This window comes from Pygocentrus nattereri, chromosome 4 (genome assembly GCF_015220715.1).
Source record: "Pygocentrus nattereri isolate fPygNat1 chromosome 4, fPygNat1.pri, whole genome shotgun sequence".
In the NCBI taxonomy this organism is placed as follows: Eukaryota; Metazoa; Chordata; class Actinopteri; order Characiformes; family Serrasalmidae; genus Pygocentrus; species Pygocentrus nattereri.
Genome location: NC_051214.1, coordinates 5,231,874 through 5,245,649, shown reverse-complemented (window position 1 = coordinate 5,245,649; position 13,776 = coordinate 5,231,874). Strand labels below are relative to the sequence as shown.

Genomic DNA, 13,776 nt, shown 5'->3' with positions numbered 1-13,776 from the left:
CTTCTTGATGACGGCTGTGATGTTGTCTGTCCAGGTGATGTTGGTAGAGATTTGGACTCCAAGGAACCGGAAGGTGCGGACCCTCTCCACACACTCGCCGTTGATGGACAGGGGGTCTGGGTCAGTGCTGTGCTTCCTTAAGTCAACGATGATCTCTTTTGTTTTCTTGGTGTTCAGAGCCAGGTTATTCTCTGAACACCAAGCTGCCAACTTCAGGACCTCCTTTCTGTAGGCTGTCTCGTCTCCTTCTGAGATGAGTCCGACCACTGTGGTATCGTCAGCAAACTTGACGATGAGGTTGCTGTCACAGGCCGGACTGCAGTCATAGGTGTAGAGGCAGTACAGGAGGGGGCTCAGCACACAGCCTTGTGGTGAGCCGGTGCTAAGCATACGAGTGGAGGAGAGGTGGGGGCCAAGTCTCACAGTTTGGGGCCGGTTAGTGAGAAAGTTCTTGATCCAGGCACATGTGAGGGGGGGGAGTCCGAGGGTGCCCAGTTTGGTGATAAGAATGTCCGGGATGATTGTGTTGAAAGCAGAGCTGTAGTCCACAAAGAGCATTCGGACGTAGCTGTGCTGCTGCTCCAGGTGGCTCAGTGCAAAGTGGAGAGCTGCTGCTATGGCGTCCTCTGTTGACCTGTTTGCACGGTATGCGAACTGGTGGGGGTCGAGGTCTGGGGGCAGAGAGTCTTTGATGTGCTGAAGTACCAATCTCTCGAAGCACTTCATGATTACCGGTGTGAGGGCCACCGGGCGGTAATCATTAAGGTTGGTGATGGTAGACTTTTTCGGCACTGGTATGACTGTGGCTGACTTCAGGCAGGGCGGGATGATGGCTTGGGCAAGGGAGAGATTGAAGATCTTGGTGAAGGTGAGGGCGAGCTGGTTGGCACACGTTTTGAGCACCTTGCCGGGTACTCCGTCAGGACCAGCAGCCTTTTTGGGGTTCACTGCCAGGAGCACCCGTCTGACATCGCGCTCCTGTACAGTGAGTGGAGTGGTGTGGAAGCCGGGATAAGGGTAGAATCACCTTGTTTGACTAAAAATACAAAAGCATAAATCATTTTTACTAACATAAATAAAATGCATTGCTATCTTTATTTGTTCATATGGAGTAAAAACTTTGTCTTCAACTAATTTGATCTTTGCAGAATCACTGATGTTTCAGTTGAGTCCACTAGAGGGAGCCAGATCTTCATTAATGCTCTAAAAGTGAGATTGTGTGGTCCAGTTCTGTTAATCATCATCATGATTCATCAGACACACCATAAACTTTCCTTTCTGTTTCTGTTGTTTACCTTTTTTATCTTTATGCTGTTGACCATCAGCCTGAACTGCCCTCAGTGACTGAGTTAGGTGACCACGTGGAGCCCAGTTCAGTTTGCTGAAGAGTCGAACACAAACTGAACTAAAAGGACTTTAACTTCTTCCTTCAGCAGGTAAAATCTTCTCCTTTACAGATTTACACACAGAATATCAACCACTTCTCAGAGTAACAGATAAACACCACAGCGCTCTTCTTTACAGACGCCACTGTCTGTCTGAGCTCCTGAATCTGACGGTGTCTCTCCTGCTTTCACATCTGTAATCAGTCTCAGAGTCCGTCTGATTTAGTGGACGTGCAGGTCAAACGTCTCCGCTTATGATCAAAGTTTGGTCCAAATATATAAAATGCAAAGGAAAAATATTTATTTTGTAAATCACATTCAGACGATAACAGATCAGAAATCTTAGAGATGGAAGAAATAAATGTTCATGACTGAAAGACGAGACTAATGTGGACTAATAATGAGTCCCTCCAGCTGAAGAGAATGAAGGTAAGAAACAGACGCAGCTTCTAATGAATCATTTGTAGGTTTTATCGTTTCATTCAGGTGAACCCCTTTGACCCCTTTTGGTGTTAAATTGATGTATTTTGAATAAAACACAAGAAAAATGAGTGTTTAGTGTTTAGAAACTTTTATTTTTTATCTACAGTGAATAAACAAATTAAACATCAGTTCTCTGTTCTTTGTAATTACCACTGACAGACTAGAGCCCCCCAGACCCCCAACCACCCTGCGCTCTCTCACAGACACATGCAGTGGTCAGATTATTCTCCCACAGGTGAGAGAACCGACCACCCAACACATAAGAACCAAGAGCACATTAACACAACAACCTCAACAATAATCACAACAATAACCTCAACAATAATCACAACAATAATCACAACAATAACCTCAACAATAATCTGTCAATATGAAAGGATCAAATGTAACACATCCCAAACTCCCTCACATAAACAAATACAAACATGCCCCCAAAAACAGGCTCCACCCCCTACAGCTTACCGGCTCTTCAAAGAGCTCTATTTCATATAAAGTTCTGACCACACGTCTCTTCTGGTGACGTCTTTATAAATGAACATGTGATCAAATATGAATTTATTTCCACTTTTTGTTTCTGGTTGTTGCAGCTTGTTTATTGTTTCCTGTTCAGCTTCCATGATTTATTATTATATTGTGTTATAGTTCATTATTTAAAGAACATTTAGTGATATTTTCTTTATTAAATTAGATCCTTTCATCATATTTAGCTTTTATTTATTGTGAAAATGGATTTTATACAAAGGATGTTTTAGAATTGTTAAATAAAAATAATTTCTACTTTTAACTTCCTGTTATAAAGTAAACAAATCAATTATAAAGCAGCAATTTCCGTAATTTGAAACCTAATAATTAATAACTGAAACATAGTTACATTATTTTGGGTCACAGAACCTCACAGTTCCAGTATATTGAAGCCAGAATCCAGCATAGAGCGGCTGAGTGAATGTGGTGTGGACTGTGTGTAGGAGGGTCAGTGTGTCAGAGACGCTGTAGAAGGACAGAGTTCCTGCACTGTGATCCACATACACTCCTATTCTGGAGGAGGATGAGGCTGAGATCTCAGTCAGAATGTTGTTGTGATAGAAAGAGAGAGAGGGAGAACACTGCAGACTCCAGGACTGACGGTTGTGTCCAAACTTGCTCTCATTACTCTGTCCTTTCCTGCTGACCCCTTTATATGAGACTGAGATGTACAGCCATCCCTTACCGCTCCACTCAACCTCCCAGTAACAGCGTCCACTCACACTCTCCTTACTCAACACCTGATGCCAGCAGTCAAATCTCTCTGGATGATCAGAGTAACGCTGGACTTTCCTACTGAACGTCACCACTCTGTTCTCCTCAGACAGACAGAGGTGTTTATTCACTGTGTTGGGATCCAGAGTCAGATGACAGAAATCTAACAAAGAGGAAAGAAAAGAAAACATCAGTTCTTTTACTCACAGAATGTTCACAATAAAAGCCCTCAGACGTTGATCTTGTCCTCCCCAGCGTGTTGTTTTAAGCTGATTCTGCTTCAGAAGCCAACAGCATGTGCACTGAGAACATTAAAGACATTAAGGACGTTTTCACACCTGAAAGTCCAGAAAAAGGTCTAAACCCTGTTTTTGTTACATCGTAAATCTGATCCAGTTAGTTTTGGTTTCATTCCACAATTTATCCATCGCGCTACAGAACTTGGCCGTGCTCCACGGGTCATTTTCCTTCTCTTCTGGCTGTTTTTTGTTCTATTGTTTAAAGGCCTGTTTCAACTTCTGTAATTGGTCCAAAAGTCTGAACCACCCAAAAAAGTGTTTTCACACTGCAAACGAACTGAACGGTGGTTTAGTTTGATCTGGACCATGACCCCCTACCCTTTTTTAGTTGGACCAAATTTTGATCCTTTCACACCTGCTATTTTGGTTTGGACCGAACTGAAAAGTCCAAAGGTCCAGGCCAAACATGGTAGGTGTGAAAGTACCTTAAAATAGTTAAAACGATGAGCTCATTTTAAAGCTGAAATATGTGTGTTTTAAGTACATACACTGTAGAAAGTCTTCTCTGGTTTGTGGCTCTGAGGGTGAAATCATCTGAACTGCTGAAACTGTGGAGACACACAAACCCACTGATCAACAGTCTGAATGAAGGAAACTGAAATAAGGTGCAGGAGACAAAAACACAGAAAAACTCATTTTTTCATGTTGAATTTGACCTATTTAAAAAAAAATCCCAAAACCAAACTGCACATAAATGATCTGTCCACTATGAGAACTTTTTATGATTCACAGCAGGAAGCTTCTCTTACCGTGTGAAGAGATTTTCCTGAATTCCTGCTTGCAGAATTCCTCTAGTCTCTCTTTCAGATCAGAGAGAGATTTCCTCACTTCATCAAATGAGAGATGGACAGTGATGCTGGGTGAGTCCTCAGATCCAGAAGAGACACAGAGAGACTGGAAGCTCTACAGGGAGAAACAATAATGTAGTGGAAAGAGATGAAGAACCTCAAACCACACTAAATAAAAAAAAATAGATTAGTGATTTTAGACAAACAAATTTACTGAGAAACTTTCTGATAAGACAGTGATGGTTACCTGGAGGAACTGGACGTGATCCTCTGTGTGTGAAAGCTGCTCCAGCTCAGTGTCTCTCCTCTTTAGATCAGCAATCTCCTGCTCCAGTTGCTCCAGGAGTTCTTCAGCTCCACTCAGTTCAGCCTCCTCCTGAGCTCTGATCAGCTCTGTTACCTCAGAGCGCTTTTTCTCAATGGAGCGGATCAGCTCAGTAAAGATCCTCTCACTGTCCTCCACTGTTGCCTGTGCAGAGCTCTGTTACAACACACACACAAGATGGAGCTCCATTTACACACCAGCTATCATTCACTCTCTCACTGGGACTCTAGACGACTCACTGTCCACATTGTGGCTGTGTAGGATCTCTAAGTGTCCAACACTGGACTCCCCACTGTCTGACTGGAGGAGAGTCTGACTGAGCTGTGAATCAGCTGCTCCAGCAGATCTCTGCTCACTACTCACCTTAAGAGTCTTCACAGCCTGTTTCACCTCCTGCAGCTTCTTCTCCTTCTCCTGGAGTCTCTGCTGGAATTTCCTCTGCATGTCTTTCACTTCACTCTGGAGACACAACATCAACTCTTTATGAATTGTAAGATAAGAGGTGAACGATGAATTAGGGGATATAAATACATTGTTACTCTAATGGACTTTGGCACCGTCATCCATTTCCATTTTCTAAACCTCTTCTCCGTCAGGGTCGCTCTAATCAAAATATTCTCTCTTTCTCTGAACACATTCACTTACTCACATTACATATTTATTCCTCAAATTATAAATAAAAATAATTCTCACCTGTTTCTCTTTTCTTTCTGCTGAAGCTGCTACTGTACTGTGCCCCATGTGTTCATCCATCGTACACAAATAACAGATCATCTGCTGGTCAGTACGACAGTAGATCTCGATCAGTTTATCATGTTGAGGGCAGATCTTCTCTTGTAGCTGTTTGGAGGCTTCGACCAGCTTGTGCTTCTTAAAGGCAGGAGACTGATAGTGAGGTTTAAGATGAGCTTCACAGAAAGAGGCCAGACACACCAAACAGGACTTGATGGCTTTGAGTTTTCTCCCAGTGCAGGAATCACACTCCACATCTCCAGGTCCAGCGTAACAGAGAGCAGGAGAAGCAGCTTGGAGTTCTGTCTTCTTCAGTTTCTCCAAGACTTCAGCCAGCATGTTGTTTCTGCGTAGAACAGGCCTTGGAGTGAAGGTCTCTCTGCACTGGGGGCAGCTGTAGACCCCCCTCTGATCCTCCTGATCCCAGCAGCCATTAATACACACCATACAGAAACTGTGTCCACAGGGAGTCGTCACTGGATCCTTCAGCAGATCCAGACAGACTGGACAGCTGAACTGGTCCTGATCTACTGAAATACTGGCCATTTTCCTGCACTCAGTCTGAGAGAGAGCAGCTCTCTGAGATCAGTTTCGTTTCCTCTGAACTGAGTAGGAGTGGCTTCCTGCTTCTGTGTTTGGTGAAGTGTCATAGAGAAAAGGGTGGAGAGAGAGAGAAATGAGGAGGAGACTGAAGAAGAGACAGATAGAGACAGAATCCTTTGGTTGAAGTTTAACAGAAAACATGTGGAGTAGAAGCGTTTAAGGTAGCAGATTAAATGGACTCCAGTTTGTTGGAGTAATATCGTCTCTACTCATTAGATCTACACATTATAACTGCAGCATTTCCACAGGTAATGATCTGTAAGAACCTCAAATGATAACAGAGCAGAAATTATTGCAGTAATTCAACATTAACTATGAAATCTCAGAACATGAATAAAACTTGGTGGATCAGACACAGCAGTTCTGCTGGAGGTTCAACACTGTGTCCACTCACTGTCCACTCTATTAGACACTCCTACCTTGTCGGTCCACCTACTCACTCAGTTCTCTTTTCAGTTCTTTGAGATGAGGATGATCAGTCCTCAGGTTAGTACAGGTAAATATATACAATAGTCTTTGCTTGTGATGTATAAGGAGTACCTCACATCATCACACCGAGGCATCAGTGGACGGCTGTACCTGCTGATGTAACTTCATTAAAGCTAGGTACGATTAGTAAAGCAGCAGCTTTAAGTAGCTGTGGCAGTTCATAAAAAGAAATAAGTTCACTCAGGTACTGAGAGGCGAGGCTGTTTAGAGCTTCATATGTCACTAGAAGAATTTTGTACTCAGTGTGGAATTTAGCTGTAATTGAATTGAATCGAGAACCATTAGCCAAGGAATTAGGAACTGGACATCCACATTTAACCCATCTGTGCATTCTTTAATGCTGATAAGGGATAAGGGTAGAATCACCTTGTTTGACTAAAAATACAAAAGCATAAATCATTTTTACTAACATAAATAAAATGCATTGCTATCTTTATTTGTTCATATGGAGTAAAAACTTTGTCTTCAACTAATTTGATCTTTGCAGAGTCACTGATGTTTCAGTTGAGTCCACTAGAGGGAGCCAGATCTCCATTAATGCTCTAAAAGTGAGATTGTGTGATCCAGTTCTGTGAATCATCATCAGAGACACACCATAAACTTTCCTTTCTGTTTCTGTTGTTTATCTTTTTTATCTTTATGCTGTTGACCATCAGCCTGAACTGCCCTCAGTGACTGAGTTAGTTGACCACGTGGAGCCCAGTTCAGTTTGCTGAAGAGTCCAAACTCAAACTGAACTAAAAGCACTTTAACTTCTTCCTTCAGCAGGTAAAATCTTCTCCTTTACAGATTTACACACAGAATATCAACCACTTCTCAGAGTAACAGATAAACACCACAGCGCTCTTCTTTACAGACGCCACTGTCTGTCTGAGCTCCTGAATCTGACGGTGTCTCTCCTGCTTTCACATCTGTAATCAGTCTCAGAGTCCGTCTGATTTAGTGGACGTGCAGGTCAAACGTCTCCGCTTATGATCAAAGTTTGGTCCAAATATATAAAATGCAAAGGAAAAAATCTTTATTTTGTAAATCACATTCAGACGATAACAGATCGGAAATCTTAGAGACGGAAGAAATAAATGTTCATGACTGAAAGACGAGACTAATGTGGACTAATAATGTGTCCCTCAAGCTGAAGAGAATGAAGGTAAGAAACAGACGCAGCTTCTAATGAATCATTTGTAGGTTTTATCGTTTCATTCAGGTGAAGTTCATTTGACCCCTTTTGATGTTAAATTGATGTATTTTGAATAAAATACAAGAAAAATGAGTGTTTAGTGTTTAGAAACTTTTATTTTTTTTCTACAGTGAATAAACAAATTAAACATCAGTTCTCTGTTCTTTGTAATTACCACTGACAGACTAGAGCCCCCCAGACCCCCAACAACCCTGCGCTCTCTCACAGACGCATGCAGTGGTCAGATTATTCTCCCACAGGTGAGAGAACCCACCACCCAACACATAAGAACCAAGAGCACATTAACACAACAACCTCAACAATAATCACAACAACAACCTCAATAATAATCACAACAATAACCTCAACAATAATCACAACAATAACCTCAACAATAATCACAACAATAACCTCAACAATAATCACAACAACAACCTCAACAATAATCACAACAATTACCTCAACAATAATCACAACAATAACCTCAACAATAATCACAACAATAACCTCAACAATAATCACAACAACAACCTCAACAATAATCACAACAATAACCTCAACAATAATCACAACAATAATCACAACAATAACCTCAACAATAATCACAACAATAACCTCAACAATAATCACAACAACAACCTCAACAATAATCACGACAATAACCTCAAAAATAATCACAACAATAACCTCAACAATAATCACAACAACAACCTCAACAATAATCACAACAATAACCTCAACAATAATCACAACAACAACCTCAACAATAATCACAACAACAACCTCAACAATAATCACAACAATAACCTCAAGAATAATCACAACAATAACCTCAACAATAATCACAACAATAACCTCAACAATAATCACAACAACAACCTCAACAATAATCACGACAATAACCTCAAAAATAATCACAACAATAACCTCAACAATAATCACAACAACAACCTCAACAATAATCACAACAATAACCTCAACAATAATCACAACAATAATCACAACAATAATCACAACAACAACCTCAACAATAATCACAACAATAACCTCAACAATAATCACAACAATAACCTCAACAATAATCACAACAATAACTTCAACAATAATCTGTCAATATGAAAGGATCAAATGTAACACATCCCAAACTCCCTCACATAAACAAACACAAACATGCCCCCAAAAACAGGCTCCACCCCCTACAGCTTACCGGCTGTTCAAAGAGCTCTATTTCATATAAAGTTCTGACCACACGTCTCTTCTGGTGACGTCTTTATGAATGAACATATGATCAAATATGAATTTATTTCCACTTTTTGTTTCTGGTTGTTGCAGCTTGTTTATTGTTTGCTGTTCAGCAACCATGATTTATTATTATATTGTGTTATAGTTCATTATTTAAAGAACATTTAGTGATATTAGTTAAGTTTTTATTAATTGTGAAAGTGTCTTGATGGATATTTGCGGAAATATTTCAACAAAAAATAATTTCAACTATTAACCACTTGAAATACAGTAATACCTTCAATTATAATGCAACACTTTCAATCATTTTAAATTTAATGAACATCAACTGAAACAAACTACAATCACATTATTTTGGATCACAGAAACTCACAGTTCCAGTATATTGAAGCCAAAATCCAGCATAGAGCGGCTGAGTGAATGTGGTGTGGACTGTGTGTAGGAGGGTCATTGTGTCAGAGACGCTGTAGAAGGACAGAGTTCCTGCACTGTGATCCACATACACTCCTATTCTGGAGGAGGATGAGGCTGAGATCTCAGTCTGAATGTTGTTGTGATAGAAAGAGAGAGAGGGAGAACACTGCAGACTCCAGGACTGACCGTTGTGTCCAAACTTGCTCTCATTACTCTGTCCTTTCCTGCTGACCCCTTTATATGAGACTGAGATGTACAGATCAAATCCAGCACTGCTCCACTCAACCTCCCAGTAACAGCGTCCACTCACACTCTCCTTACTCAACACCTGATGCCAGTACTCAAATCTCTCTGGATGATCAGAGTAACGCTGGACTTTCCCACTGAACGTCACCACTCTGTTCTCCTCAGACAGACTGAGGTATTTATTCACTGTGTTGGGATCCAGAGTCAGACGAAGGAAATCTAACAAAGAGGAAAGAAAAGAAAACATCAGTTCTTTTACTCACAGAATGTTCACAATAAAAGCCCTCAGACGTTGATCTTGTCCTCCCCAGCGTGTTGTTTTAAGCTGATTCTGCTTCAGAAGCCAACAGCATGTGCACTGAGAACATTAAAGACATTAAGGACGTTTTCACACCTGAAAGTCCAGAAAAAGGTCTAAACCCTGTTTTTGTTACATCGTAAATCTGATCCAGTTAGTTTTGGTTTCATTCCACAATTTATCCATCGCGCTACAGAACTTGGCCGTGCTCCACGGGTCATTTTCCTTCTCTTCTGGCTGTTTTTTGTTCTATTGTTTAAAGGCCTGTTTCAACTTCTGTAATTGGTCCAAAAGTCTGAACCGCCCAAAAAAGTGTTTTCACACTGCAAACGAACTGAACGGTGGTTTAGTTTGATCTGGACCATGACCCCCTACCCTTTTTTAGTTGGACCAAATTTTGATCCTTTCACACCTGCTATTTTGGTTTGGACCGAACTGAAAAGTCCAAAGGTCCAGACCAAACATGGTAGGTGTGAAAGTACCTTAAAATAGTTAAAACGATGAGCTCATTTTAAAGCTGAAATATGTGTGTTTTAAGTACATACACTGTAGAAAGTCTTCTCTGGTTTGTGGCTCTGAGGGTGAAATCATCTGAACTGCTGAAACTGTGGAGACACACAAACACACTGATCAACAGTCTGAATGAAGGAAACTGAAATAAGGTGCAGGAGACAAAAACACAGAAAAACTCATTTTTTCATGTTGAATTTGACCTATTTAAAAAAAAATCCCAAAACCAAACTGCACATAAATGATCTGTCCACTATGAGAACTTTTTATGCTTCACAGCAGGAAGCTTCTCTTACCTTGTGGAGAGATTTTCCTAAATTCCTGCTTGCAGAATTCCTCTAGTCTCTCTTTCAGATCAGAGAGAGATTTCCTCACTCCATCAAATGAGAGATGGACAGTGATGCTGGGTGAGTCCTCAGCTCCAAGAGAGACACAGAGAGACTGGAAACTCTACATAGAAACAATAATGTAGTGGAAAGAGATGAAGAACCTCAAACCACACTAAATAAAAAAAAAAGATTAGTGATTTTAGACAAACAAATTTACTGAGAAACTTTCTGATAAGACAGGGATGTTTACCTGGAGGAACTGGATGTGATCCTCTGTGTGTGAAAGCTGCTCCAGCTCAGTGTCTCTCCTCTTTAGATCAGCAATCTCCTGCTCCAGTTGCTCCAGGAGTTCTTCAGCTCCACTCAGTTCAGCCTCCTCCTGAGCTCTGATCAGCTCTGTTACCTCAGAGCGCTTTTTCTCAATGGAGCGGATCAGCTCAGTAAAGATCCTCTCACTGTCCTCCACTGCTGCCTGTGCAGAGCTCTGTTACAACACACACACAAGATGGAGCTCCATTTACACACCAGCTATCATTCACTCTCTCACTGGGACTCTAGACGACTCACTGTACACATTGTGGCTGTGTAGGATCTCTAAGTGTCCAACACTGGACTCCTCACTGTCTGACTGGAGGAGAGTCTGACTGAGCTGTGAATCAGCTGCTCCAGCAGATCTCTGCTCACTACTCACCTTAAGAGTCTTCACAGCCTGTTTCACCTCCTGCAGCTTCTTCTCCTTCTCCTGGAGTCTCTGCTGGAATTTCCTCTGCATGTCTTTCACTTCACTCTGGAGACACAACATCAACTCTTTATGAATTGTAAGATAAGAGGTGAACGATGAATTAGGGGATATAAATACATTGTTACTCTAATGGACTTTGGCACCGTCATCCATTTCCATTTTCTAAACCTCTTCTCCGTCAGGGTCGCTCTAATCAAAATATTCTCTCTTTCTCTGAACACATTCACTTACTCACATTACATATTTATTCCTCAATTATAAATAAAAAGGAATTATTGCCTGTTTCTGGTTTCTTTCTGCTGAAGCTGCTACTGTATCGTGGCCTCTGTGTTTATCCATCGTACACAAATAACAGACCATCTGCTGGTCAGTACGGCAGTAGATCTTCATCACTTCATCATGTTGAGAGCAGATCTTCTCTTGTAGCTGTTTGGAGGCTTCGACCAGCTTGTGCTTCTTAAAGGCAGGAGACTGATAGTGAGGTTTAAGATGAGCTTCACAGAAAGAGGCCAGACACACCAAACACGACTTGATGGCTTTGTGTTTTCTCCCAGTGCAGGAATCACACTCCACATCTCCAGGTCCAGCATAACAGAGAGCAGGAGAAACAGCTTGGAGTTCTGTCTTCTTCAGTTTCTCCACCACTTCAGCTATAACATTATTTCTGCGTAGAACAGGCCTCGGAGTGAAGGTCTCTCTGCACTGGGGGCAGCTGTAGACCCCCCTCTGATCCTCCTGATCCCAGCAGCCATTAATACACACCATACAGAAGCTGTGTCCACAGGGAGTCGTCACTGGATCCTTCAGCAGATCCAGACAGACTGGACAGCTGAACTGGTCCTGATCTACTGAAACACTGGCCATTTTCCTGCCACAGTCTGAGAGAGAGCAGCTCTCTGAGATCAGTTTCGCTTCCTCTGAACTGAGTAGGAGTGGCTTCCTGGTTCTGTGCTTGATGAAGTGTCATAGAAAAAAGGGTGGAGAGAGAGAGAAATGAGGAGGAGACTGAAGAAGAGACAGATAGAGACAGAATCCTTTAGTTAAAGTTTAAAAGAAAACATGTGGAGTAGAAGCGTTTAAAGTAAATTCAATGGACTCCAGTTTGTAGGAGTAATATCGTCTCTACTCATTAGATCTACACATTATAACTGCAGCATTTGAATTGAATCGAGAACCATTAGCCAAGGAATTAGGAACTGGACATCCACATTTAACCCATCTGTGCAGCGAAACATCCACATACATGCACACTAGTGAAGACACACTAGGGGGCAGTGAGCAGAGGGCAAGCCCTATCCACAGCACCAGAGCAGTTGGGGGTTAGGTGCCTTGCTCAAGGGCACTTCAGTCATGTGCTGTCGGCCAAGGGGATGGAACAAGCGACCTTCCAGAGGCTCCCTAACGTCCAGCCCCAGTAGATTGGCAACCAATGTAGGGCTGATATGGCCAAACCTCCTAGTTCTTGAAAGGACTTACTAAAAGCTTTTTCAGGCTTTTGCTGGACATCATTAATCCAACCTGGAGATAACAAATGTGTGAACTAGCACCCTGTAGACTGTGCGTCACTTCATTTGGCAATATTGTGAAGAAGATGGAAAGTAATTCTAGTAATATTGCCTATATGCACATTGACGGTCAGATAGGGACTGATCATTTCACAGGTGTACCTGATGTAACTTCACTGATGTGATCGCTCAATTGGACAGTTTGTTTCTAGCAGCTTTAGGACAAAAAAAGAACCTCTGTTTTGGTTGAGTTGAGTAGGACGGAGTTTCTCGACATCCGTTTATATGTCTTAAGACTGAGGACTGTTTATAATTACACTGAAATGTATCATTCAGTTTGGCTGATAAATAAAATCATGTTACATCATCAAAGCAGTTGAAATTCATGAACCAGACTTCTGAAGAGTTAATGCCTCTAAAAACCCCCTTACAAATGATTGCATGAAGTAATTCGAAATATGCTGTCTTATGCTCACGACACTGTTTTATATTCATTTTGAAAATATTTTGGACTAAAACATAGATTTTAAAACTAATTCATGATGGAGAGGTACATGAAGGATTTGTAGGGCAAAATAGTCCCCAAAAGTTTTTTGTTCTCCCCCACCCCCTGTCACTGTCACCATGGCAACCCTAATGACTGCCACCTGATCCTCATTTCCACCTTAATCTCCTGTGCTATACAAACCTCTCAGTTGCACTCACACAGTTCCTCTGTGTCTGCCTTACCAAGCCTTGGTTATTTGTCTTTGTTGGTAAAACTGTTTTTGCTCTTTTTCTGTCCTCAACTTTGCGCCTTTGATTTCCCTGTTTTAATAAACCACTTAAAACTTGCACATGGATCCTTCTCAGGTTCCTGAGAATCAATTGTTACCCCACTATTTTATTTTACCTTCAATATTACATATAAAAATTAAGATGACCTGTCTAGGTCCACCAGACAGTTTTCTAGACACTGTGATGCTTCCTCTCA

The 13,776-nt window shown here is 41.4% G+C and overlaps 2 protein-coding genes across 2 annotated transcripts; both read right to left on the bottom strand.

Moving 5' to 3' along the window:
- Nucleotides 1–1,939: 1,939 nt before the first annotated feature.
- Nucleotides 1,940–5,794, bottom strand: LOC108437553 (tripartite motif-containing protein 16-like). Its single transcript, XM_037537396.1, has 6 exons — nt 5,210–5,794; nt 4,880–4,975; nt 4,439–4,672; nt 4,153–4,306; nt 3,892–3,951; nt 1,940–3,267 (listed from the first exon to the last, which is right to left on the bottom strand). Exons 1-6 carry the CDS (start codon nt 5,792–5,794, stop codon nt 2,741–2,743), a joined length of 1,656 nt encoding a protein of 551 aa, XP_037393293.1. The 3' UTR covers nt 1,940–2,740.
- A 3,262-nt stretch (nt 5,795–9,056) lies between these two features.
- On the bottom strand, nt 9,057–12,218 carry LOC108437531 (tripartite motif-containing protein 16-like protein). The gene is made up of 6 exons (XM_037537394.1): nt 11,578–12,218; nt 11,248–11,343; nt 10,807–11,040; nt 10,524–10,677; nt 10,263–10,322; nt 9,057–9,638 (listed from the first exon to the last, which is right to left on the bottom strand). The coding sequence occupies exons 1-6, from the start codon at nt 12,160–12,162 to the stop codon at nt 9,109–9,111; spliced, it is 1,659 nt and encodes a 552-aa protein (XP_037393291.1). The 5' UTR covers nt 12,163–12,218; the 3' UTR covers nt 9,057–9,108.
- Between the last annotated feature and the right edge of the window lie 1,558 nt (nt 12,219–13,776).